The following is a 26,127-nucleotide window of genomic DNA, read 5'->3' as shown; positions in this document are numbered from 1 at the left end:
AATTGATATATCGTGTAAAATTTTTAAAAGACCTATTTCGTTTAGAATTTTAGAATGTTATGTTTAGTTTACAATGATATGAATTCATTGTAAATGGTTGGAGTTTTGATTATATAAATTGTTACGCTTGTGGATTTATAAGTATGGTTAATTTTTGGTTAAGTTGGCTTGAGTTTTCATAAATGTGAATTATCCAGTGATGTAGTGTATGATTATAAACTACACAGGTTTTATAGATGTGAATTTGATTGAATGTTTCTCAATGTCCTCAAATATTAGTTTGGATTCTAGAATGGTTTATTGATAAAATTTTTAATATTATCGATTTAAGACAGGTTCACGCCTCTTGAATATGGTAATTCGAGAGGGTGTGACAATGGTACCGCCCAGTGCTAGGTGGTGGTATCACTCAGACACAATCTTCTAAGCTTTGTCAGGCGATCGTATCGCTCAGACTGATGGTAGTCCCGTTAGTGTTAGTGTGTTAGGTAGTGGTACCGCCAGTACCTAGGAAACCTGGAATTAGACCTTTTTTTGCTCCAAATTTGAATTCATTTGGGGTCTATAAATACCCCACTCTTTCCTGCTTAGGGTAGCAAGAAATAGAGTAGAAAATGAGAAAAATATACTTGAGAAAAAAAGGTATAAACTCTCTTGAAGTATAAAGTCTCCTTCTCTTAGGTTTAGAAAGTCTTTGCCTTTTCATTTAAAAGGTAAAATAAGACATTCATAACCTTTACATTTAAAGAAAAAGTCTTCTTCACAAACTCATTCCAATTGTTCATCGGAAGAGAAGACTTTTAAAAACTAAATTCAACTATATGCCATAAATCGAGATTCAATGAAAGCAAGAAAACTATCATTCAAGTTTTCCAATAAGTGTAGTCCATCCTATTGAATATAGGAGGACAAATGAGAGAGTTACCCTCTAGAAAGTCGAAAAGAGTCATTTCACTTTAGGTGTTAAACCAAATGAGAAAAAACGAGGCTCTGATACCAATTGTTAGGAATGAGTTGGCATTAAGAGTAAGGAGGGTAAATTAGTGCAACGGTAAAATTACATTGGTTCATAAAATATTTCGTATGATAAAAAACCGATCTCGTAAGATATTAACTTAGAAGCGTAAAGGAGCATAGTGAAAGCAATAAGAAGGCATTTTACAGTTAAAGTAAATTGCTTAAAAGAAATGCAAACTAGATTTTATAGTGGTTCGGTCATCGTGACCTACATCCACTCCTGATTCCTCTTCCGTCGAGGCCACCGGCATCCACTAACGGTCTTCCTTCAATGGGCAGAGACCAACTATTCTTTTATACCCCTCTTCTCCCTTTCACAGGTTTAGGAGACAACCTTTTACAAGTACACACTCCTCTCTAAACAGAATTCTAAGTTTAAGCTAGAGAAGGGGATCTCTCAAGTAATTTCTATAGTGTTTTCTCACTTTGAAGTTCTTTGTGCTTGTGTGTGTTAACTAGGGATGAGAGAGGTATTTATAGGCCTCAAGTTGATTCAAACTTAAAGCCTAAAAATGTCTCATCCCGGGTTTCCCGGGTCCTTGCGGTACCACCGCTTGTGCTGGGCGGTACCACCGTCTACAACACTAATATTAGGTGGTACCACCGCCTAGTCTGGCGGTATCACCGCTTGGGAGATTATGTTTGGGCGGTACCACTGCCCAGACTGGCAATACCATCGCCTGACACTGCCACTGGGTGGTACCACCACTCAGTCTGATGGTACCACCACCTAACATAGTCTCGAAGATTGTGCCACGACGGTGCCACCTATTGGGTCACTGTTTGGGCCTTCCATTTGGCCCAACAAAGTCTATACATAGGCTCACTTGGCCCCTAATTGGGTTGGTCCAATTCCAACCCAATTATGTACTAATTACGAATTCTAAGGTATACACTAAGCTAAATAAATCTGATAAGTCAAAGTTTCTTCCGACGAGCTTCCGGCGATCTTCCGGTGAACTTCTGATGATCTCTCGACAATATTCCAGTAGACTCCTGGCGAGCTCCTGGACTTCACAATGATCTTCTTGGCGAGTTTTGACGAGCTTCTTTGGCAAGCTCCTAGACTTCGCGGTCAATTCTGGCAGAACTTCCAATGAACGTCCGGACTTTCGACAAACTCTCGAACTCCCAACGAAATCTCGTTTTTGTCTCCGGGACTTCATTTTGCTTTATGTCTTGCTATTATAGTTAATCCTGCACACATAAAACCTACTTCGATCTAGACAATTATTACAAAGCTTGAATCAAAATTGTCCGGCATGTCATTGGTTTATCAACACTTCGTTCGATTTTTCAGTGCATCGTCCTCTCTTACGGCCTATTGCTCAATCGGTCAGTTGACCTCCATAACTCCAATTTTTTTGATGCTATATTTGCTCTTCTTGGCCCGATGCCCAAACCCATGACCCGAAGCCTTATGTCGATACGTCGACCGATCCTTTGGTGCGACGTTCAATCTTCTGACATATTTTTCTCCAACCCAACATGATTCTTCCTACTTTAATTGTCTCTCCCTAATCAAAGCTTCCTGCATCACTCAAAACACAGATTAAATCATAAATACTCTCAATTGGTTTCATCATCAAAATTTAAGATCCAATAGAACTAAGCCTTAATGGCTTCGATGATGAGGTATACAACTTAACTGAAATGTCTTTACCTTACGATGAATTACTAAATGCTTTCCATGATTTATTTGATGAATGTAAGCTAGTTGGTAAAAAAATATAAGTCGTTAAACAAGGATCATGCTTCTCTTACTAGTGAATTTAAAAAATAAAAAAATGAGCATGATAATTACATGTTAAATCCTTGCACTAAATATGAAGAATTAGATTCATGCAAAAAGGAAAATTTGTTATTACAATAAACGTTAGATAAATTTAAAATTGATAGTAAATCTTTAAACATAATTCTTGCTAATAAGAGTCATGTTCGTAGAAAAGAAGGAATTGGCTTTGTGAGTAGTAACACTCAACAAAAGCCAACCACATTTGTTAAAGGACCCACATTAAATATTTCCTTTGAAAATAAATATAATTTTTGTAGTAAACATAGTCATTTTACATATAAATGTTCATTTAAAAGATATGACTTGCATAAATTAGTTTGGGTTCCTAAAGGAACCATAAATGACCTTATGTCTAAAAACAAGATAAGTAGATCCAACCATGAGGGACCCAAAGTCAAATGGGTACCTAAAGGAAACCTGTTTTTCTTATAGACATCTCTACAATCGAAAGCTAGAAGCAAAAATAAAATTTTGATAGTGGATGCTCAAGACTTATGACCGAAGATCCAACGTACTTCACAAAACTCATTAGCCGAAATAAAATGATTTTAAAAATATTTTATGTTTAAATCATGCTTGATAATTTAATAATTTAATTATGCATGATGATTTGAAGTAATGATGATTTTTGTGATTTATGGTTTATTGATCTTAATGATTTTTGTGATGATCTTATGTTTTTTAAGTTTTAAATGATGATGCATATTTTTATTTGGCATAAAATGACAAAGGCATGCTTGTATGAAATAAATCACATAAATTAAAACATATAAAAAAATATATTATTCTTGAAAATGTCTCTATCCCTAAAAGTTTATCGAATCTTTCAAAAAGATATTAATGAATCTATTTATGTTATTTTTTATGAATCTCTTAAGAAAGTGATTTTGATGATTTGACAAATTAAATTTGAATGAGTTTTATCCGAATCATGAACTTGATACTTGAGATTTTTTGAATCAAGATCTTTGATCTCTGAATATTTCTTTTCGTTATTTACTAAAGAGGAGTATTATCTCAATGAATGATTCTCTTTATTCCTTTGAATTATAACTTGAAATCCTTTATGAATCAAAATCTTGCTCTCATATCATTCCTTTTTATTATTTAAGAGGATTTTTTTTATGAATCATGATTTTTCTTGTAAATTTTAGGAATTATAACTTAAAATTTTTTAATATATGAATCAAGATTTTTCATATTTTGTTCTCCTACTATTCTTTTTCCTATTCACTAAAGAGGAGACGTATCCTAATAAATCATGATATGCTACTTGACATCTTGATAATTTATGACTTGAGTTTTGTTATTTACAAAGTCTTTATATTTATGGTAGTAAACCTTATGTTATGATTAGAGCATTGATGTAAAAAATTTATACCATCGTATTATTCTCCTCTTCTTCTTTCTTGTTTATAATGACAAAGGAGAGAAAGAAAATTGCAAGCATCTCAGGAGATTGACAAATCTATTTATGTCATTTTGAATCCCTTAAAAGTGATTTTGATTATTTGACAATTTGAATTTGAATGAATTCTTAATCCAAATCATGATCTTGATTTCTCGGAATTATAACTTTAAGATTTTCTTTATATGAATCAAGATCGTTTACTATGATTCTTCTTTTTGCTATTTGATTTATCCAAATGAATCATAATTTTTCTCTTGATTTTTCAATATTTGATTCACAACTTAAAGTTATTTTACTCGTATTCATGAATTATACTCCTCATCACAAATTAATCTTTCTTAATATCTTTCATGCGTTGGTTTGAACATTGATGTAAAGGAAAAAGAATTACAACATTGTATTATCCACTTCTTTTTTACAATGACTACAGGGGAGAAAAGTTGCTAGCTTGCACATCGTAAAGAGAAGCAAAAAGTTACTATCTCAAGAGAAGCAAAAATTTTGTTTAACTTCACATTCTCAAAAACTTGCTATCTTGCCCATCTCAAGAAGTAAAACTTGTAAACTTATCTCAAAAGAGAAACAAGAATTGCTAGTTTGCAATCTCAAGAGAAGCAAAAGTGCTATCTTGCCCATCTCAAGAAAAGCAAATATTACTAAACTTGCACATCTCTAAAACTTGCTAGCTTGCATGTTCTTAAATGATGATATATGCAATAATATTTCAAAAACTTAAAATTATGTTTATAATTTAATGATTTAAAATTATATCTCAAAAATTAGGGAGAAGTTATGATGATGATCATATTATGATAATGATCATGCATGGTGTACTTTGATATTTTAAAAAGGTTATGATGATGATCATGCATGGGTTATGATAATGATCATGTATGGTGTACTTTGATGTTTTAAAATTATGATTATGAATGAAATACTCATGATTTTAAGATGCATGCAATGCAATGATGTAATTAATTGGTTCTTTCAATATTCACCATGCATGTAATGATGAAATAGCCATGATTTTTTGAATTTAAAGTTTCTATAATATGGCATATTGATAAGGGGGAGTTTAATTTAAACTTCGTCATCAATTAGTTGTGATCATCAAAAAGGGGGAGATTGTTGAATCTCGGATTTTGATGATGAAATCAATTGATGAGTTTATAATCTAATCTATGTTTTGAGTGACGCAAGACTAACTTCAATTAGAAAAAGAAAATCGATTAAAGTAGGAAGAATCGGACGTTGGGATGGAGTGAACATGTCAGAAGATTGGACGTCAACCGAAGGATCGGTCGACGTGCCGATAGAAGGACTTCGTGTCGTGAGTTCGGGTATTGGGCTAGAGGATCGAATATTTTACCAAGGAGATTAAAAGTTGCAAGAGGTCAACATGTCGATTGGGCAATATGCCAAAGGAGAGGATGATACATCGAAGGATCGGACAAATCGTTGGATGAACCAATGATATGTCGGACAACATATAATTCTAGTCTTGTAATCGGTTGTCTTAATTGGTCGTAGTTAGGTCGTTATTGAGTTGGTTTCGGGTGTAACTATGCCAACTAAATTAGTGGCTCATTAGGCTTGAGTTAGGACTATTTTGGGCCAAGTGGAAGGCTCATTCGGTCACCCAAGATTTGATGGAACCACTTATAAGATGAAAAAGTTAAGAGTATACTTTTCTAGGTTGTCAAGCGGTGGTACCGATAGTCTGGGCAGTGGTACCACCCAAACACAGTCTCCCAGACTATGTCAAGCAGTGGTACCGCTAGTCTGGGCGGTGGTACCACCCAGTGTTAGTGCTACAGGCGATGGTACTACCCAGCACAAGCGGTGGTACCACCAGGACCCGAGAAACCCAGGATGAGACCTTTTTTAGCTCTATTTTTGAAGTCATTTGGGGTCTATAAATACCCGGTTATTTTTGCTTGGAAGAGCACAAAATTGAGTAGAAAAAGAGGAAAATATACTTGAGAAAAAAGTATTATAATCTCTATAAAGTTAGTGAGTCTCTTTCTCCTAAAGTTAGAAGGTTTCTAGGGGAGGAGTGGGGTCTAAAAGAGAGAGGTGCAAAGGTTCTCTACTGAGCCTGTGAAAAGGAGAAAGAGTTGTAAGGGTAGTTGATCTTCGCCCATTGAAAGAAGATCGATAGTGAAAGCCTATGGCCTCGAGCAAATTTGGAATCGGGAGTGGACGTAGGTCGGGACGACCGAACTACTATAAAATCTAATTTATATTTACTTTATGTTTTTCACTTACATTGCAAATTGATTTCTTACTCTCTACGTTCATTATGCTTTCATACATTTTTAAGTTAAACATCTTTCCAATACGGCTTTATTGAACGAAGTTTCTGAATCGACATATGTTTTACGAAAACACTAATTCACGCTTACACACTCCCTAGCCATACACCTCGATATGACTCAAGGCTTGCACCTAAGCCGAGCTTACATGCTCCCTAGCCATGCACTCGGTCTGAAGACCCGAGGGTGGCGCTCAGATAAGTAAGAGTTAAAAAATACTCACTCTCAAGCCATGCACCTCGATGTGAAGCCCCGAGGGCTACACTTAGGCCGAGGCTATGCGCTCCCTAATCATGCACCTCAGTGAGAAGGCTCGAGGGATGCTCCTAGGTCGAGCTTACACGCTCCCTAGCTGTACACTCGGCATAAAGACTCCAGGACCGTACCTTAGTTGGACCGACGCAACACCCCAGTCAACGGACTTTCATCAAAGCATGCAAGTGTGCCCTCCAAAGAAAGGCCCTGAAGGATGCCCTTCCGAAGGAGCCAAATGATAGAGACGATTTTTCAAAATGCTCGCTCATTTACCACTGAGGCCACCACTTAAGTAGGGCTCTAGGTCACCAGCCCCAAATGGCACCGTAGGGCGCAACCACGTAGCCACGAGACAACCTTTCGCTCAAGGACACTTGGTTGACCCAACCCCAAGGAGGAACCTTGTAACCAGGAAAATTTCATACCGTCTATCCAATCATCCCGAATTAGGTCCTTGCCAATAAAACGACTTCGGACCGGATCGCCAACACGATCTCACCTCACCAAATCTCCCACGTCAACTAGGAAGAAGCACTTGGGTAAGTCTACACCTTCAACAATGGACCAACCGTATTGACTCATCAGTCGATGGTACTCACAACACCATCAATTATCTTTGAAATTCATAATGCCTTGTTTAGATTGAACATATCTATGATACGAAAAATGTTGGAGATGAAGAAATAAGAAAATATTAAAAATAAAATACTATGAAGGCAATTAAGAGATAATAGTTTTAATAATATTAAATAAGAGGTAAAATTAAAATCATTTATAAAATATTTTCGAGAGCACCTACCTTTGCTTCATGAAACATAACACTTTATATAACATAATATTAAGTTTCTCATCATCTCATATATTAAGTTTAAGTGTAAAAATTATCTTCATAATAATATCTTAGATCATGAATCATGTTATTATCTTCATAATAACATGATTAAAATTAATTAAAATATGATACCGATGAATATATATGAATCAATTCTCAATAAATTCATGGTGGACTCATCAGAACGATCGGGAGGAGATCGTGCTGAGCCGGTCGACTTTCGTCGGTTCCGGGAAGTCCACAACGCATTGAACCGACGACAATGCCGTGACATGGGACGATTTTGGGTATTCGATATCATCGGTTCTGAACTGTGGGCTATTCGGGATCCCCATGGCCGGAGCTGATATCTGTGAGTTCTGCGGCGACACGACGAAGGAGCTCTACCGCGGTGGATTCAGGTGTGTAACTCTTCGAACCTGAAATGGGTGGGTCGAATATTACCTGCAGAAGGATCTGAATCATTTCCTTTGTGCCATGAAGCTGGGTGCATTCTATCCATTCTCGAGGGATCACTCGGACAATACATCTATGCCGCAGGAGCTCGAGAACTGGGGCTCCATCATCGTTTCGGCGAGGAAGGCACTCGGGCTCCGGTACCGCCTACTTCCTTATATCTACACGCTAATGTACGAGGCACACGTCAAGGGGGCGCTGTTGGTGTAAACAACTTTGTGCCGCGTTTCGGGGCCGACACGGCTTGGTTCGGGGCTGAATGGCGGGGATCTTTGCTCGAGGTCTCTCGGGATTGCCGAAGTGACATAGGTCGGGTCGGAAGCTCGGCCCGACCCCTCCGATGATCAAGTTAGTGATGTGGAGTGGAGTGGTTCTTCTCCCTTTTTCTTCCCCCCCAGCCCTTCTTAGGGGTGGGGTTCTTATAGGGCGATTTATCGTACCCGATGAGATCGCTTGCAAGGAGTGGGTTGCGTCTAACACCGATGTTGGCGTGGCGTGAAGAACAGAGCCTGAATAGGTCGTTAATGGGCCTCGGTGTGCGTTCTGGTCCGTTTGACCAAGTTCCGCTGGGTCGTTTGAGGTGTGAGGTGTCGTTCGGGATAGCTGACATCTGCGTGAGTCTTGTCGCCATTTATTATCCTCATCATATTCCCCCCTGAAGGAAGTCATGCCGTAAATGGGGGGGTCTGAGGCATGGCTTCATCTTTGAAGGGTCGGACGTGCAGCGGTGACCCCGGGTAGTGTGCGGCCGAGGAGCACGCTCAGTAGAGCAGGCCGAGCGGAGGTTGTGGTCTCGGGGAGCATGGAGCCGAGGAACATGACGCAGGCGGGCAAGCCGCGCAAGTGTGGTCTCGGGGAGCATGGAGCCGCGAAGCACGACGTAGGCGGGCAGGCCGTGCAGGTGTGGCCTCGGGCAACATGCGACCGAGGAGCACGACGCAGGCGAGCTGGCCGCGCAGGTGTGTTCTCGGGGAGCATGGAGCCGCGAAGCACAACGCAGGTGGGCAAGCCGCGTAGGTGTGGCCTCGGGCAACATGCGGCCGAGGAGCACGACGCAGGCGGGCTAGCCGCGCAGGTGTGTTCCGGGAAGCATGCGGCCGAGGAGCACGATGCAGGTGGGCTGACCGCGCAGGTGTGTCCCAGGGAGCATATGGCCAAGAAGCACGATGCAGGCAGGCTGGCCGCGCAGGTGTGGCCTCAGGCAGCACGCGGCCGAGGAGCACGACGCAGGTGGGCGGGCCGCACAGGTGTGGCCTCGGGCGTTCGGTGGCCGACGAGCGACTTCGTTTTGATCAGTGACCAATTGCTCAGTCGTGCGCGGGCGCAAGCGGCCAGGTTGCTTTCTTCCTAGGGAAGCTTAAGGGACCATCACTTACGAGAGTCGCTAGCTTTTGAGGCTAACATGATTAGCGCTTCCGTACTCACATCGTGCGATAGTTGGCTGCCACGTCAGGCCATATTTATGGTGAAGTGACGTTTGGGTCTGCGCACGCAGCGCACTTCAGGAGAGGAAGGGTCACCGTTTTGGCAGGATGTGGCCTATAAATAGCGCACAGTCGACGTCCTGCATGTCCTGATACTTGCATTTGTTCAATCCTCACTCCGGGCGACCTTATTTCGCACCCATCGGCCGTCCTACCTTCCTTTCCAAGATTTGGTAAGGATGGTTTCTCCTTCTCTGCCCTCTCCTTCCTCACCTTCCACTTCTGGTACTATCAGAGAGAGGGCATTGCCGGTAAGTCCCTACTCGTCGTCCGATGAGAGGGCTGCAAAGCCCTCGAATCGTTAATGTGGCCACATGACCTCGACTCAACTATGAGCGAGTCGTCGCTCGGCTCCCTTCGGGATCGTTACGGTATCCCGACGGAATTCATGCGCATTGCCCCTGAGCCAGGGCAGCGGGCGTATGACCCTATCCCTAGGGGCTTCGCCCTAACTCTGGATGCCTTCGAGGCCGGGTTGCGCCTCCCTCTCCATCCAGTTATAAGTTCGTGCGTCTCATGGTGTCGCATTTCTCCTTCTCAGATGACGCCCAATTCCTAGCGCTATCTGGTGGCGTTCCTAGGGGAATGTCACTACGCCAGCATTACCCTGAGCCGGTCCCTTTTCCTCTCCTACTTCCGTCTATCTAAGGGGTCGGGGGGTTATTACCTATCCACCCGACCGGGCTTCCAGGTCAGCGGGGCTCCTTCCAGCAACAAAGGGTGGAAGGAGCGTTTCTTCTACGTATGTCGTCCGGAGGGCTGGAGCTTTGGGCTCCGGTGGGCGGCGCGCGCCGTCGACAACACCGCCCCAGTCCTGAACAACGAGGAGCGCCAAGCCCTTCGAAGACTTAAGGAGATTCTCCTGGCCTCCCGAGTCATCCGGAAGATGACCGAGGCGTGGCTGGTCGAGGCGGGTCAGAGCCCGGTGCCTCGAGGTATGCCTTAAGCGGGTAGCGGCAGGTTTTCATGTCTTTGGTGTTCTGACAGAGGTCGACGTTTTCATGCAGGGATGGTGAATCTTGTTGCCGTGCGCGGAGGGCGCTCTTCATTGACCACACCCCCGCGTCATCCGGTTGGTCCGGGCATCAGCTCGAGGGAGGCGCCGGTGGAGCTCGAGGCCAGCCGTCCCCGGAAAAAGGCCAAGATTGCCGCCCAGAAGAAACCAAATCCGTCGGGGGCTCGGTCATGTGAAGTCGTTGTGGAGTCGGGCATGCACGACCGGCGACGGGGACTTGGCCGGGCCGAGCAACGAGGGGGCAGCGAAAGCGCCCAGGGAGCCCTCTATCCGTGACTTGTGTCGCCTCCCTGCGGGGGCGCAGAACGAGTCCTATCAGGCTCGTTTGATGGGCGAGCTTTCGGAGGGCCAACCCTCCGACCAGTTGGTGGCCCGTTGGGCGGGGTTGACCCGTGGGACCCAAGTATGGGCCGACGGGGAAACCGCGGCCGCGTTCATCCGAGGCGGGCTTCACCCTGACATGGCTCGTGAGCTATATACCATGCCCTCGGATGTCTTGCTGGGCAAATCTATGAAGTCATTGCTATGGGTAAGCGTCTCACCATTGGACCCCAACTTGATACCTGGGCGGCGTCGGTTCTGACTTTTTCTCTGCAGGGCCAACATTACACTATGGCGTTGGCAGACCGCGTGCGTGATGCAGGTCGGGCCCTCGGCATTCTGTGCGACTGGAATGCCGAGCTACACAAGCAGCTCGAGGAGGTCAGTGTGGGGGCGGCTCTGGAGGTGATCGCAGCAGCCGAGCAGCGCTCCTCGGAGCTGGAGGCGGAAGTGACGCACCTTAAGTCTGAGGCGACGGCGGCCGATCAGCGTACCTCGGCGCTGGAGGCGGAGGTCCTTCGCCTTAAATCTGAGGCGAAGGCGGCTGAAGAGGAGAAAGAAGGGCTCCAAGGGCTCCTAAGGGCGACTCGGACCGAGGCACGTTTGGCCCGGAACGAGGCAATCACCCTGACGCAAAAGCTGGAAGGGGCCCTGGCTGAGGCAAAGGGGGCTTCTGAGGCTCTGGTTGCTGAGCGGGATCGGCGGCCAGAGAAAGACAAGAAAATAATCGAGGACTACAAACAGTCCTCGGGCTTCCAGCTAGGGCTGGTCCGGTCGGGGCAGGTTACTTACGAGTAAGGGTACCGGATTGCCCTGGGCCAGTTCAGAACGCGCCACCCCGGACTGGAAGTCGAGGGGGATCCCTTCGCTTCGCACCCCAAGGACCTAGACGTAGATATGCCGGACGAGGTTCCCTTCGATGATAGCGTCGGGGGTTCTGACGGTTAGGGTAGAAACTTGTAATAAGCTAGGTGGTCGGTCTGACTGTGTGAGTCAAGGTCGAGTCCTGTAGTCCCCGCTTTTCTTGAATAAAAGAAAATTTTCTTCTCTTGCGTGTTACCAAGCTTCTGCTTTCCTAGACGAAAAACTTCTTAAGGTTCTGGACGTTCCATGTCCTTGGTAAAGGATAGCCATCCATCGTGGCGAGCCGGTACGTGCCCGGTCGAACGACCCCGATGACCCGATAGGGTCCTTCCCATCTGGGGGAGAGTTTACCATGTGCTCGGGTCGGGTTACTCACCTTGGCCCTGCGCAGCACCAGATCTTCCAGCCTAATAGGTCGAGAACGTACCTTCCTGTTGTAAATCCTGGCAACGGCTCTTTATATGAGAGGGCCTTCAGGTGCGCGTCGGCTCGCCTCTCCTCGAGCAAGTCCAATCCGGCCCGGAGTCCCTCGGCCGACGTACCTTCGTCATAGGACTCCGTTCGGGGGGTGGCTACCTCCACTTCAGCGGGCAAGACGGCCTCTACGCCAAACGCCAAGCTGTACGGGGATTCCCCGTTTGCGGTTTTAGGTGTGGTTCGCATGGATCATAAGACGCTCGGGAGTTCATCGACCCAAGCCGAACGGGCCGCGAGTGTCCTCCTCCGGAGACCGCTCAGAATGGCTCGGTTGGTTACCTCGGCCAACCCATTCGTTTGAGGGTGTGCAACCGAGCTGAACCTCAGTTGTATCCCATAGCTTGCGCAGAATTCCTTGAACCAAGTACTGGCGAATTGCGTCCCGTTGTCCGTGATGATGACCCTGGGCAGACCAAACCGGGTGACGATGTTCTTCCACATGAATCCCTCCACTTGACGCTCCGTGATTGCCGCCAATGGTTCGGCCTCGACCCATTTGGTGAAGTAGTCTATCCCGACGATAATATATCTCCGCTGCCTCGAGGCCGGTGGAAAGGGGCCGAGAAGGTCCATTCCCCACTGCGCGAAGGGCCACGCGCAGTCCACGGGCGTAAGCGGCACTGCCAGTTGCCGCGGCGTGGGCGCGTGCCTCTGGCATGCGTCGCATCTTTGCGCATACAACTTTGCATCTTGGAACATGGTGGGCCAGTAGTACCCTTGGCGGAGCACCTTAAATGCTAGGGAGCGTCCACCTATGTGTTCGCCGCAAATACCGCCGTGGACCTCGGTGAGAACCGACTTAGCCTCTTCGGGCTCGAGGCAACGTAGGAGGGGGAGCGAGTACGACCTCCTATATAGCCACCCACCGATCCCGCAGTAGCGGGCCTGGGTTCGGCGCAGGCGCCGGGCTACGGTTTCGTCTTCAGGGAGCACGCCATGGCGCCTAAATTGTAGCACCTCCTGCACCCATGTCGTTGGCGGGTCGGCGGCGGTCACCGCCGCGATCGTGACGGCGCTGGTGGGGAGCTCCTCCACGCCAGGCTCGTCCGCAGGTTCTGATCTCGAGGCCAGCCTTCCTAGGGCGTCTGCCCGCTCGTTCTGGTGCCCGGGCACCCTGGATAACACAAAACGGGATAAATGGGCAGCGAGTGTTCTCACCTCCACCAGATACTTCGACATGGTCAGGTCCCGGGCCTCATACCCGCCGTCGATCTACTCGGCGACCAGCTGCGAGTCGGTGAGGACGCATATGTCATCCACCTGCATTTTGAGGGCTAGCCTAAGCCCCGCTAGTAGCGCTTCGTACTCTGCCTCGTTGTTGGTGGCCTTGAACCCGAAGCGAAGGGAGCGCTCGAACGAGCGCCCGTCGGGGGACTCCAATACCAGCCCGGCCCCCGCGCCCAACCGGCCGGACGATCTGTCCATGCGGAGGAGCCATTCTGTTTTCACACACTCCGGCTCCTCGCCCTTGGGCTGAGTCAATTCCGAGATAAAGTCGGCTACACCTGTGCTTTGATGGCGGTCCTCGGGACGTACCGAATATCAAACTCTCCGAGTTTCACCGACCACTTGAGAAGGCGACCTACTAGGTCAAATTTAGACAACACTTGTCGGAGCGGCTGATCGGTGATTACCTCGATCGGATGAGCTTGGAAGCAGGGGCGCAGCTTCCGGGCGGCCAGCACGAGCGCCAGCGCTAGCTTCTCAATGGGGGGATATCGCTCCTCGGGTCCATTAAGGACGTGGCTAGTGTAGTAAACAGGTTGCTGTCCTCCAGAGGCCTCCTTGATCAGGACCGAACTTACCGCATTTTGGGAGGCAGCTAGGTATATACCGAGCTTTTCCTGAGGGGACACCGAAGTGAGGCGAGGGAGGGAGGCCGGTGCTCCTTGATGAGGGTGAAGGCTTCCTCGCACTCCGCCGTCCATGCAAACTCTTTAGGATTCTTCAAGGCCCGGAAGAAGTGTAGGCACCGGTCGCCCGATCGGGATAAGAACCTTGACAGGGCAGCGAGCCTCCCGTTCAGGTGCTGCAACTCCTTGATTGTTCGAGGGGCCTGCATGTCAGTGATTGCCCGTACCTTGTCGGGGTTTACGTCGATTCCCCTTTCGTGTATGATGAACCCGAGGAATTTGCCCGAGTTGACACCGAAGGCGCACTTGGCGGGGTTGAGCCGCATGTTGTACTTTTGTAGTGTGTTGAATGTCTCGGCCAAGTCAGACAGGTGAGCTACGGTTGTGCGACTCTTCACAATCATATCGTCGATGTAGACCTCCATGTTTCTGCCGATCTGGTGAGCAAACATTTTATTCATGGTTCTTTGATACGTAGCCCCGGCGTTCTTCAGTCCGAACGGCATAACTTTGTAGAAGTAGACTCCTTGGTCGGTGAGGAATGTTGTATGCTACTGGTCCTCGGGCGCCATCCTGATTTGATTGTAACCAGAGAAGGCATTCATGAACAAAAGGCGGGCGTGACCAGCCGTCGTGTCGACCAACTGGTCGATTCGCGGGAGGGGGTAGCAGTCCTTCGGACAAGCACGATTGAGATCGGTGTAGTCAACGCATATTCTTCAGTTTCCGTTGGGTTTCTTTACGAGGACTACATTGGATAACCAACGCGGGTATTTGGCTTCCTCAATGAAGTCGGCCGCCAGGAGTCGTTCTACTTCTCCCTGAATGACCTTCTGGCGTTCGGGAGCGAGACACCGGGGCCTCTGCTTTACCGGATGTGCATCAGGGGAAATGCACAGGTGGTGTTGAGATACTTCAGGGTCCACACCTGCCATGTCAATGGGAGACCAGGCGAAGACATTGACGTTCTTTTGGAGGAGGTTGATGAGCTGGGCACGCTCATGCTCTGGAAGCTCCGACCCGACCTTGACAGTTCGATCCGGACGCCCGTCCTGCAGGGGCGCGTCCACGGTAGGTCCCATTGGCTCAGGGTGTGGGGATAACCTTTTTATTTCCCGAGGATCTTCGAGCGGGAGCTCGGCCCTCCTCCTCCTATGCAAGGAGATCGCGGTCAAGTAGCATCGCCTTGACTAGCGGGGGTTTCCCTTGGCCTCTCCGACCCCCGCGCGGGTCGGGAACTTCACTATCCAGTGGTAGGTAGAGATGACTGCTCTGAACTTGTTGAGGGTGGGGCGTCCCAGGATCGCATTGTATGCAGTAGGGAGGTCAACCACCAAGAAGGTTGTCATTATCGTCTTCGTCCTCGGTGCTTCCCCGAGGGTCAAGGGCAGGACGGTAGCGCCTAATGGCAAAATTGATTCGCCGATGAACCCGGTGAGCGCCGAGCTCATAGGCACCAGGGCGTCGTGGGATAGCCCGAGCTTCTGGAATGCGTCCAGATAAAGGATGTCGGCTGAACTCCCGGTGTCGACCATGATCCTTTTTACTCGTGCGTTGGCGATTCTGGCGGCCACCACCAGCGCGTCATCATGTTCGGGCAGTTCGGCTCTCTCAGCTAGAAACGTGACCTCGGGTGCGGGCCTGCGTCTAAGGTCTTCGGGTGTTGGGACGCGGGCGTACGCTTTCCGCCCAATCATACTGTTTCCCCCGAACGCAGGGCCGCCCGTGATCACATCAATCTGCCTTTCGACAGGGCCCTCGGGTCGCGGCGAAAGCTCTTTATTTTGTCGTATGTAGTGGCCAAGATGCCCCCTTTGAATTAGCTCCTCGATCTGTCGCTTCAGCTCGCGACACTCTTCCATATCATGCCCATTCTGTCGATGGAAGCGGCAATATCTCGTTTTGTCTGCGAGTTGCCGGGGGTTTCTCATTTGGGGGGGGGGGGGGTTTGGAGCAGCCCCTTCCCCTGTATCTGGAGGAATATCTTAGTTCGGGATGTTCCCAAAGCGGGGGAGGGCGACCTCCATACGGTCGGGTTGGATCGATCCGGTCTGCGTTTCAACGGACCGGCTAGCTGCCCAGTCGGTGGTTCCGTCCGGGGTCTTTTGATCTCCTCGCGTCTCCCGGACATCCAGGCTTCTACCGCGACATAGTGATTGGCTCGCTGGAGCATTTCCGAGACAACGGAGGGTGGTCGTTCCACGAGGGACCAAAAGAACCTAGAGGGACGGAGACCTGCCATAAATGCCTGCATCAATAAAGAGGGGTGAGCACCTGATAAGCCTCGGATTTCAGTGGCGAATCGGTTCACAAAATGAGAGAGAGGTTCGTCCTCTTTTTGGTTCAGCCCGAGGAGCAGGGCGATGGATGGCTTTGGTCGAGCCAAAGCCAAGAAGTTGAGCTCGAACTCCTCGGCGAGCTGGTCGAAGGAGGTGATTCCCCCGGTCTTCAAACCGTTATACCAAGCACGGGCCGAGCCCCTCAGGGTCGTGGGAAACGCCTTGCACATCAGAGCGTCAGATGTTCCATATAACGCCATCTGAGCCCGAAAGGCGGCACGTGGTCGGCGGGATCGGTGGTGCCGTCATAGGCGTCCAGGGAGGGGAGTCGAAAGTTCGGGGGCACCGGGTGATCCCGTATTTCGACCGCGAATGGTGACCCCCGGCGCGCCTCGTCCCCAGGCTCCCCCTTTGAGGTCCGGACCTCTTTCTGTATATCTTCAAGTCGCTGATTGAGAAAGTGCAGTTGGGCCCGGATAGAGCCCGTTGATTCAGCAGACATCGGCTCATGCTCGGGTCGACCGGGAGGGTTTCCCCCTGCCTAATTTCCCAGGGGAAACACCTGGGCCAGGGGTGAACTGGGGAGTGCCGAGGTAGTCACGTGAGCAGGTGTAGATGAGTCCAACCGACGCACAGGCTGGGCCACTGATGGGTTAGTCGTATGGGAAACGAGTGGGATTATCGTCTGCACCATTCCAGCCAAGGCTCGGACTTGAAGGGCGAGGTCCTGAAAGGCTTCAGATGACATGGGCGAGGGGACACTCGGGGCGCCCTCGGGGGGAAGTAGGCCAGGGTCGTTGAACAAATGCTAATAGCGTTTTGAGGTCGTGGCGGGATCATCCGCCCTCAGCTCGTTACGCGAGGGGTGCTTGGTCGGCGCCCCCATTAAGAATAGTCCCTCGGCAAGGGCTTCGTCGGGGTCGGCCAGGGGATCCCGCGACATTCAGGGCCCTCCTTCTAGCGCCAATCTGTTGGTGTAAACAACTTTGTGCCGCGTTTCGGGGCCGACGCGGCTTGGTTCGGGGCTGAATGGCGGGGATCTTTGCTCGAGGTTTCTCGGGATTGCCGAAGTGACCGACCTTGTGGACCAGATCACGTCTAGGTTCATCGGGATGCTCCGGGGGGAAGGCGTCCTCTCCTCGCGTCCCGGGGAAATAACTTCGTCTCCTTACCTGCACATAGGTCGGGTCGGAAGCTCGGCCCGACCCCTCCGACGATCAAGCTAGTGATGTGGAGTGGAGTGGTTCTTCTCCCTTTTTCTTCCCCCCCCCCCCCCAGCCCTTCTCAAGGGTGGGGTTCTTATAGGGCGATTTACCATACCCGATGCAACCGCTTGCAGGGAGTGGGTTGCGTCTGACATTGGTGTTGGCGTGGCGTGAAGAACAGAGTCTGAACAGGTCATTAATGGGCCTCGGTGCGCGTTCTGGTTCGTTTGACCAGGTTCCGCTGGGTCGTTTGAGGTGTGAGGTGTCGTCCGGGACAGCTGACATCTGCGTGAGTCGTCACCATTTATTATCCTCATCAAGCGCCAATCGTGCGGCCGCTGTTCTTCTCCTTCCCCCAAGACACGAAGACCTACAGCATCAACACACAGTTTCTGCTGGGAGCCGGAATGATGGTCTCGCCGGTGCTGAAGCCGAAAGCGGTCACGGTCGAGGCTTATTTCCTCAGAGGCAGGTGGTTCAACCTGTTCGACCGAACCCAGTCGGTGAGGAGCGACGCTGGGGAGTACGTGACTCTTGCTGCGCCAGAAGACAGCATCAACGTTCATGTCCGGGGTGGCATCATCTTGCCGATGCAGGGTGAGGCGCCGACAACCGCATCGGCACGGCGGAGCCCGTTCGGGATCCTCGTGGCGATCGACGAGGACGGACGTGCGGCCGGGGAGGTGGTGGAGATGGCGAGGGAGGAGAGCGAGTGGAGTCCGGTGGGGTTCAGCGGCAAGATGGAGGGGAAGGGTTTGAAGCTGCGGTCGGAGGTGGTCAATGACACGTATGCTTCGTAGCAGCGCTTGGTTGTGGGGAAGGGTGGTGAGACTTGGCTTACCGCCAAAGATTGTATCAGGGAAGTCTTCGGTGTAGGTGAATGGGGTTAAAGTCGGTAGTGACTCGAAGGTGAGCATTGCGCACCGGAACAATGGAAGGTTCAGCGACGTGGAGGTGAAGGGTTTGTGGCAGCGGTCGAGTGAGGAATCTGAGCTAGAGCTTGAGATCAATTACCAGATGTAGCGAGGAGGATAAGACCCGGGAAGAAGTCGTCGATCTTTCAGTGCTGGAAATATACATTTGTAGCAAGAACAGAGAAGTTAAAGCATGATGAGCATAACAACTAGTCTGGATATGACAGCTAAACCAACCTTCTCCACATGACTTGTATGTAGCTCCTTCAGCTCATGACTATAGCCTGTGAAGCAATAATACATGGAACTATCTTGTGGATGTACCGGGGACTATCTGGATAGTAGGAAAAAGTAAGAGACTTCATATCAACTCAATGGTCTAATTCGTGGCGGGAGACCTTAACTGCAAGAGAACAAAGTAAGCAAGCATCATCGATGAATAGGGGAATTAAAAATATTAAGTACTTAAAAGAAAACAAAAAAACAGTAATATAAGCAATTTCATGAATCAAGTCTTCTGATCTTTCCTGACTAATATAATTCATGACACACAAACAGCACGCATTTGCATGCATCAACAACCCATCACCGCACAGTTGTAAACAAAAGCACCAGCTCTTTCTCTGATGGAAAGCACATCCCACTCTGCTCCACCCGTGTTTCCATCTTCAGGACGCCAAACGTGCAGAACAATTACTTCACCTTGAGGCCCTCGATGACCACCGACCACCAATAACTTGTCACCGCATGACCTGAATGCAAGACCCCAACCATTGGAAGAGTCAGCTCTCACGGGCAATGATCTTACCACATTCCAAGTGTTGTTTGACTTGTCATACTTCTTGACTTCGTTCGTAGATTGATCTGCGGCATAAAGCTGATTATTTACGACTGCAACAAGAGGGGGAGACTGAGTAGCCCTGTTTCCACCAGGATACATGTTCCTAATTCTTCTCCATGTCCTGGATTCGATGTTGTACTCCTCGCCACAAGTCAAAGGATCTGTATGGTTTGACATGCCCCCTATAACATAAAATTTTCCATCCATAAAGAAGCCGGAACATAATCTCCTCGGCACATTCATATCGGGTAAAGTCTCCCAAGTACCACACTCTGAATTGTACAACTCTGCACTACTCAAAACGTGGCCAGCCATATCACTTCCCCCAGCAATAATAGCGATGTGCCCAGAGCTTCCAGATCCAAAAAGGCAACGATGCAGCTTCATAGGAGGGCATCTAGACCAATCATGCCTCACCAAACTGTACATCCAGATAGCAAAACCAATTACTTCCCGTCCAAAAACAAGAAGCTGGGTCCCCACAGCAAGAGACTCCTTGTCTGCGCAAGAGAAGCAATCATCACATGGCATCCGTGGTAGCCTCATCCATCTACGCCTGAATGGATCAAATGCTTCCCAAGGCATCAGACTGCATGCTAGATAAACCCAGTGCTCGATAACACCAAGCTGTCTCCTTAATTTGTAAAGGTATCCACTACGAATCAGTGAGTTAAATCTTTTGTTCAGACAGGCAAGTGAAGGGTACTCAGACCTACATGTTAAGGCCAGACAATCTAGTGCGATATCATCATGAAGTCCAGGAAGAAGACAGTCATTTGATCTTCGATCAGTATAACTACCTCCAGGCTGTGTCTTAACCACAGATCTTTTCTTCTTTAATCCTCTATGATATCCATTATCAACAACGAAATCTGTGTCAAATGTATCCCTTTTGACCTTTGCTAGCTTGCCAGTTTTAGCCAAGACCAAGTAACCAATTAAATATTTCTGAGATGAATCACATTCCTGATCAAAAGATCTGAAAAGCTGCGAAAGATAACAATGTGGAGCAACAACCATGATTTCCGGCTTGCTATGTTGCAGTTCTATTTCTCTGTAAGCTCCTAAAACAATTAACTCAAAATAATCAGTCGTTATGCAATTGTCCATGTGCTACTGGAAAGAAAAAGAAGAGAACAGGCAGTAAGCTCCAAAAACTACATCATATGCTTACCCATTAATAGAATTTTAAGATCAAATGCAAACTAATATTTTTATCATAAAAGGACAACCAGAATACAAGATGAAACAAATCCACATGGCATTTGACTTCATCTAAAAGAGTAATAACAGAGTTAGTTACCATTAGCAAAGCAATTTGTATAGATACAAGTAGATATAGGCGTAACAAACATAACATACAATCAATACAAAAAACACATAACTGAACCAGTGCCATGATAAGATTGCTCCTCTGAAACCTAAATGAGTAGGGTCAGAACCACCAAAACAGCCTCTCTAATTGCATGGGTAAGGTTTCCTACATTAACCGTTCTTAAACCCCATACTGGTAAGAATTATGTGTACCAGGCCATCCTTTTTTATAGTTAGCACTGCAGATTGCATTGTCGATTAGCACAGTTTAGCACAAGCTGAAATCAACATTAAGCCAATTTTTTTATATTTACCACTAATGATTGTTTTGTCAATTAGTACTTATCAACACAATTTAAAACAAACAATGCCAGAAAGTAATTGAAATGTATCATACCAACCTATATTGAAATAACCATTGTATTAATAAATCAACTTTAAGGCCTGTGTTGGATGGCATTAAGGTGTTTTAACTAACATGCATCTTTGCCACACAAACATCAGGAGCTATCGTACTGGAACAACAAAGAAGAAGCCTGTCCTCCATTGTTTTTAGGTAAAAAATAGAACTTTATACTCATAAAATGGTTAATGACAGTCAAAATGGTGGAGGACAATACAATTTAAGTACAAAAATAAACAATCACTAGTGGCTGGCATGCACTCATGGTGGTTGGTACATGATGTGATGTAGCGCATTTTGGTTTCTTGACAAGTAATGGGTGCTAACACTGGGAAAGCAAGATAAAGAGAAGCAATTATTTGCAGAAGGATGAAATTGGTGACCTCAGTTTGGCAATGAGGACAAAAATTACTGGTAATTGGGGGTTGGAAACATCCAGAATGGCAATAAACAACCAAAGGTGATAGCAAATATATGCAATGGGTAACAACAAGTGTTGTGGTGATTATACTGATGACCAGCAATGGTGCATAGTCAATGACAACAAGATGCGATTGGCAATGACAGATGTAGCAACCAATGATGACCAGGAGTTTGACAATAAAGGCAGGAGAGTGTCCCAGTTGGTTCAATTCAATTCGTTCATTGACAAAAATGTAACCCTAAAGGAAATAATTTCTCTTTACATCCCAATATGAAACCCAATCAAAGAGGTAGCAAAACGAACAAGCCTAAATTCTTTGTTCATTTGGTTTTGTTGCAATGTAAACTCCTACAGGCTAAAAAATACTATTTGCATCAACACCAAGGAGGCTAAGCTACTCAAGCCAAACCAAATTATAGTTGGATCAACATTTACCTGTAGAGGTGACACATAAATGTCCAAATCTGTCAACCATTTTAGATAGTAATTTGGCAGATAATCGTGGTGGTTTCTTACTCTGTATTGAACTATAATCACCACTTCCACAAAATTCCACCATGTTTTTTTAATAACTGGATCTGGTTCACCTGTGGGTTCGCCTTCAGCAACGATCTCAGGGCCATCAGGAGGAGAAAAGATTTTACATTATCCTAGTATAGTAAATAAAAAATTCCTTTTTTTGTTATTGTTGAAACAAAATCCTTGTTTTTAATAACTAATTATTATGGGATTTTTTAATGTCATAGGGTCCCTATATGAGCATAGTATATGTTAAGCTGTTATCTTACAATTTTTGTTCCTGTTTGTAGCATCTCAGGAGGTTTTTATCCTTATTTCTAATCATAGTTGGATCAACATTTACCCGAGGATATTTGGCCTCTAGGTACAACCCTAAGGTTGAAACGGTCCCATTTGGTGACACATAAATGGCCGAATCAGCATGAAACCCCTCCATCTATTTGACAACCAGCTTAGGTAATGGTGGTGGTTTCTTACTCTGAATGAACTAGATTTACAACTTATTCAAAATTCCAACATGTTCTCTAATCAGAACCAGATTTGGTTCACCTGAGGTTTGATCTTCTGCAACAATCTTAGCGCCATCAGGAGGAGAAGAGATTTTACATCATCCCTAGTAAAATTAAAAAAACAACTTTTCCTTTTTTGTGATGAACATTGCCTATAATATTGCAATTAATTGAAATGAAAATAATTGAACATGTCTTTCAGAAGCAAATAGTTCCCTTCACCTTTATTATTTTTGCAGTTTCTGGGTTAAAGTTTTCACGAACTTAACTAAAAATCCCTCCTGGAATAGCTCATTCTTATTATTTTTTGTTTTTCTCGAACTAATTACTCTTATTAGCAGATTAAGAGACAGATCCATTCATGCATCTGAGAATTTCTATTTTATCACAATTCCAGTATGAGTAACCCTTTTTTTTTTTGCTTTTGCAACACACCTTTCTGCCTTTTTTTCAGGTAAGATATTTTGAACAAGCCCCTATCACATTAAAACATATGCACAACAAATCTGAATTCAAGACATATGATAAGTAATGTAAAAACTAGACTAGTATCTATTGCTGTTGACACAACTAGGGGTGTAAGTTTGATTTCATGCTTGCGAACAGCTTGTGACAAACCCATATGTGAGAATCCTAAGCCAAGCTCAAATCAGATATCAGTTTCTGATGAATTGAACACGAACTTTGCTATATTCATTAATATTTGCCTTATTAAGACCTTGAACAAAAAATATTAGATAATGTAATATTTATTACATTATCATCATGGTTAGGTTGCAACTTGGTGACTTGGGTGATCAAGGTTATAGTCATTGGAAAACATCAAAGGGAGCATCAATGTATTGGACCATCCTTTTAAAAATACTAAATCAAATATACTCCGGCTGTTCAGTTAGATCTGTATCTACTAGCTAAAATTGTGGGCCTTATTTTATTGTAGGCAAGTGCTATTGGGGTTTCTACACCCAGCTTGTTGGTCCCTTGCCTTTTCCCAACTCCTCATTCACATTTCTTTCCTTCCCCCCCATCCCTACCCCATTCTGCATGCTCATCTAATCCTATTCCCAAGTTTTTGAGTTGGGTGTTCCTCCCCTTCCAGCAATTCTTTTCAGATCCACTTCAACCACAACACATATCAACTCTGCTGCCATGACCCATGCCATCTTTACTAGAATCTCTAATGACACCCACCTCCAGCCACCACCTGGGTAGCCCTTGACTCAAGGCCCTTGACAATAACTTCCTCATGGAATGCTTCTTTTCTCACTCATGAATCTGAGAACAATCACAATATGCCATGGGAGCTCGGTTCAAACAATCTTTGAGCTAAGCTGAAGCTCGATATGAGCTTCATGAGTCTGGCTCAAGCAAGCTCACCTGGAGCTTGTGCAGAGCTTAAACCATGCCTTTGTTTGTTTAAATCAAAGAGGGACAAAACTCTGTTTATTCATGTTTGGTTTGTTTACAGACCTAAATGCAATGTAGAAAAGTGGCACTAATACAAGAACGATAATCAATTAGACCAAACCAACAAAATAGGCCTCGCAAACATAAGACACAACATTTGAGAACAGTATATCCAGAAATGATACTTTCTCCACAGGCCTTGAAAACATCATATTCCACCACTGGTAAAGAAAACCCCACGAAAGACCATTATGTCGTAATTTTCTTGTAAGAAGCGTGCTTCAGTTCATCCAGAATTGATCTATTACTTGATTGAAGTAGAAGAAACCACAAATCAATGCAGATAATTATTGTCAAATAACTGGGCAATTAAATTAATGAATCGCTAAAAAAATCATCAAGTAAATGATTAAACTAGAGATTTCACCTCATACGAACGATGGTCACCGAGTACCAGAATATCACCAAGAGATCGCAAAGATCAGATCCTTCATTCCCGGAATCACCGCGAAAGAATACAGTGTGTGCATCTAAATCAACAGTACCGCCAGATCACCATATGCAACCACGCGCTTCAGCATCACAAGAACATCTACAACCAGAAATCACATTAAATCAGAATATCATCTACGACCTACTAATCACAAACCAAAATATCATTATTTCGCCTCCTTCCCCGTGAAATCCGCAAAAAGGAAACAAACTGCAACATCCACATCTAAATCACCAAGCGAATCCGACAGCGGAGTACCTCCACGGGGACCGATCACCGGCGTCGTCTATGAATCAAGATCGGGCGAATCCATCCGATCGACGGGATCTGAGAATAACGCTGCGGGCGACGGACGGCGGCCTCGCCGGGGACGCGGGTCGAGCGGCCGGCACCACCGGATCGGCCTCAGGTGGCTGAAACCTCCATCCGCGATGGCGAGATGCGATCGCCGCCAGAGAGCGAGCGAGAAGGCGAGAAACAAAGGGAAGGAGAGCATAAGAGTAGTATTTATAAGTGGAAAGCCCGATTCCAGAAACCATCGCTTCCGTTTCCTTCGCCGTGTCACCGGCGTTTTTGGGGTAAAGAAGTAAATACACAGTACAGACACTAGGAAGGAATCTAATTCGAGGAAAAGAGTACATCAGCCGTTCGTTTCGACGGGGACCCGCTGATGAACGATGGATTTATGCGGGCAGTCAACTGAACCCTACGGGCATCAGAAAGATAACTCCTCGTCAAGTGCCCACCCGGACCGCCGACGTCACTTGGCGTCACAAAAGCGGGGCCCGCACTTTCCTTTCGGCTCGGGTTCGTGGCGCGGGTGGTGACGTTTGGGTAAACGGTAGTATCTCAGTGAGATTTATAACGACACTCTCCTCCGTAGAGTTTGCACCACTGCGGGGTGTGTGGTCGGTTTCGTGTGCGTATTGGGAGGGTGGGGGGCGAGGGAGGACGCGGAGAAGCAGAACGGAGTTCGAGGGGTAAGGATATCGGGTTTGGGGCATTCTTTACAGCCTGTCGCTCTACTCTCATTGGGGAAAACTTTTTACTCAAACGGTAAACGGGGGTGGGTAACGATTTTTTACCAGAAACGGCAAAAAGGAGGCGACAAATGACCCCATCTTCGTCGAAAATAACGACACCACCACCGAAGCCCCCTCTCTATGATGGCCTTTTTCGGCACCCCATCATCGACCCGTACTTGACCCACCATTAACTCCGTCTCGCCACCTGAGCTTACTCGAGTGTCGCGGGAGAGACGGCGATTTGACGCCGCCACGCCGACACGATCCGAGGCACGAATGGCCGGGTGGCGTCGCATTGATCGTGTCGAGAGTCGACGTCCAAAGTCGTCGTGGACGAGGGGAGGCTGGACGGTTATGCCCACCCTTCTGATCATGATGAAGCATCGGGAGCCGTCCGATGCTTTTATTAGAAGACTCCCTTGAACTCCTTTTCGTACGAATAATTCAATAATCAAATAATAAAAAATTGAAAAATAAACTTAAATTGTGGCATAAATACGAAGAAGTTATTTGAAACAAACTTCTTCGTATTAATCATTTGACTCATATTTTTAATTGAGCACTATTTAATCAAATATAAATGAAAATAATGATAAATCATTCATGACTAACCTATTTATTGCACACCCTTTGTTCTTGTGTGCTAAAAAGAAATCTTTCTCCGATGGTTGCCTTACCTACGCGTTTTGCCTAATATTA

At 46.6% G+C, this 26,127-nt stretch overlaps 1 protein-coding gene across 4 annotated transcripts; it reads right to left on the bottom strand.

The window, feature by feature from the left end:
- Positions 1-18,925: 18,925 nt before the first annotated feature.
- On the bottom strand, positions 18,926-24,895 carry LOC103971398 (F-box/kelch-repeat protein At5g60570). 4 transcript variants are annotated; one of them, XM_018820984.2, is made up of 3 exons: positions 24,662-24,895; positions 24,338-24,502; positions 18,926-20,450 (listed from the first exon to the last, which is right to left on the bottom strand). In XM_018820984.2, exon 3 carries the CDS (start codon positions 20,442-20,444, stop codon positions 19,068-19,070), a length of 1,377 nt encoding a protein of 458 aa, XP_018676529.1. In that variant the 5' UTR covers positions 20,445-20,450; positions 24,338-24,502; positions 24,662-24,895; the 3' UTR covers positions 18,926-19,067. The 4 variants fall into 4 exon arrangements, 2 of the variants coding, with proteins under 2 accessions (XP_018676529.1, XP_009383687.1); XM_009385412.3 differs by having other exon boundaries at positions 18,926-20,398; positions 24,662-24,893; XR_001976379.2 differs by lacking the exon at positions 18,926-20,450 and adding an exon at positions 23,932-24,217 and having other exon boundaries at positions 24,662-24,893.
- Positions 24,896-26,127: the final 1,232 nt, after the last annotated feature.

The sequence above is a fragment of the Musa acuminata genome, chromosome BXJ2-11, assembly GCF_036884655.1.
Source record: "Musa acuminata AAA Group cultivar baxijiao chromosome BXJ2-11, Cavendish_Baxijiao_AAA, whole genome shotgun sequence".
Taxonomy (NCBI): Eukaryota; Viridiplantae; Streptophyta; class Magnoliopsida; order Zingiberales; family Musaceae; genus Musa; species Musa acuminata.
Note: the sequence above shows the minus strand (reverse complement) of the source record. Positions and strands in the feature narration are given on the sequence as shown.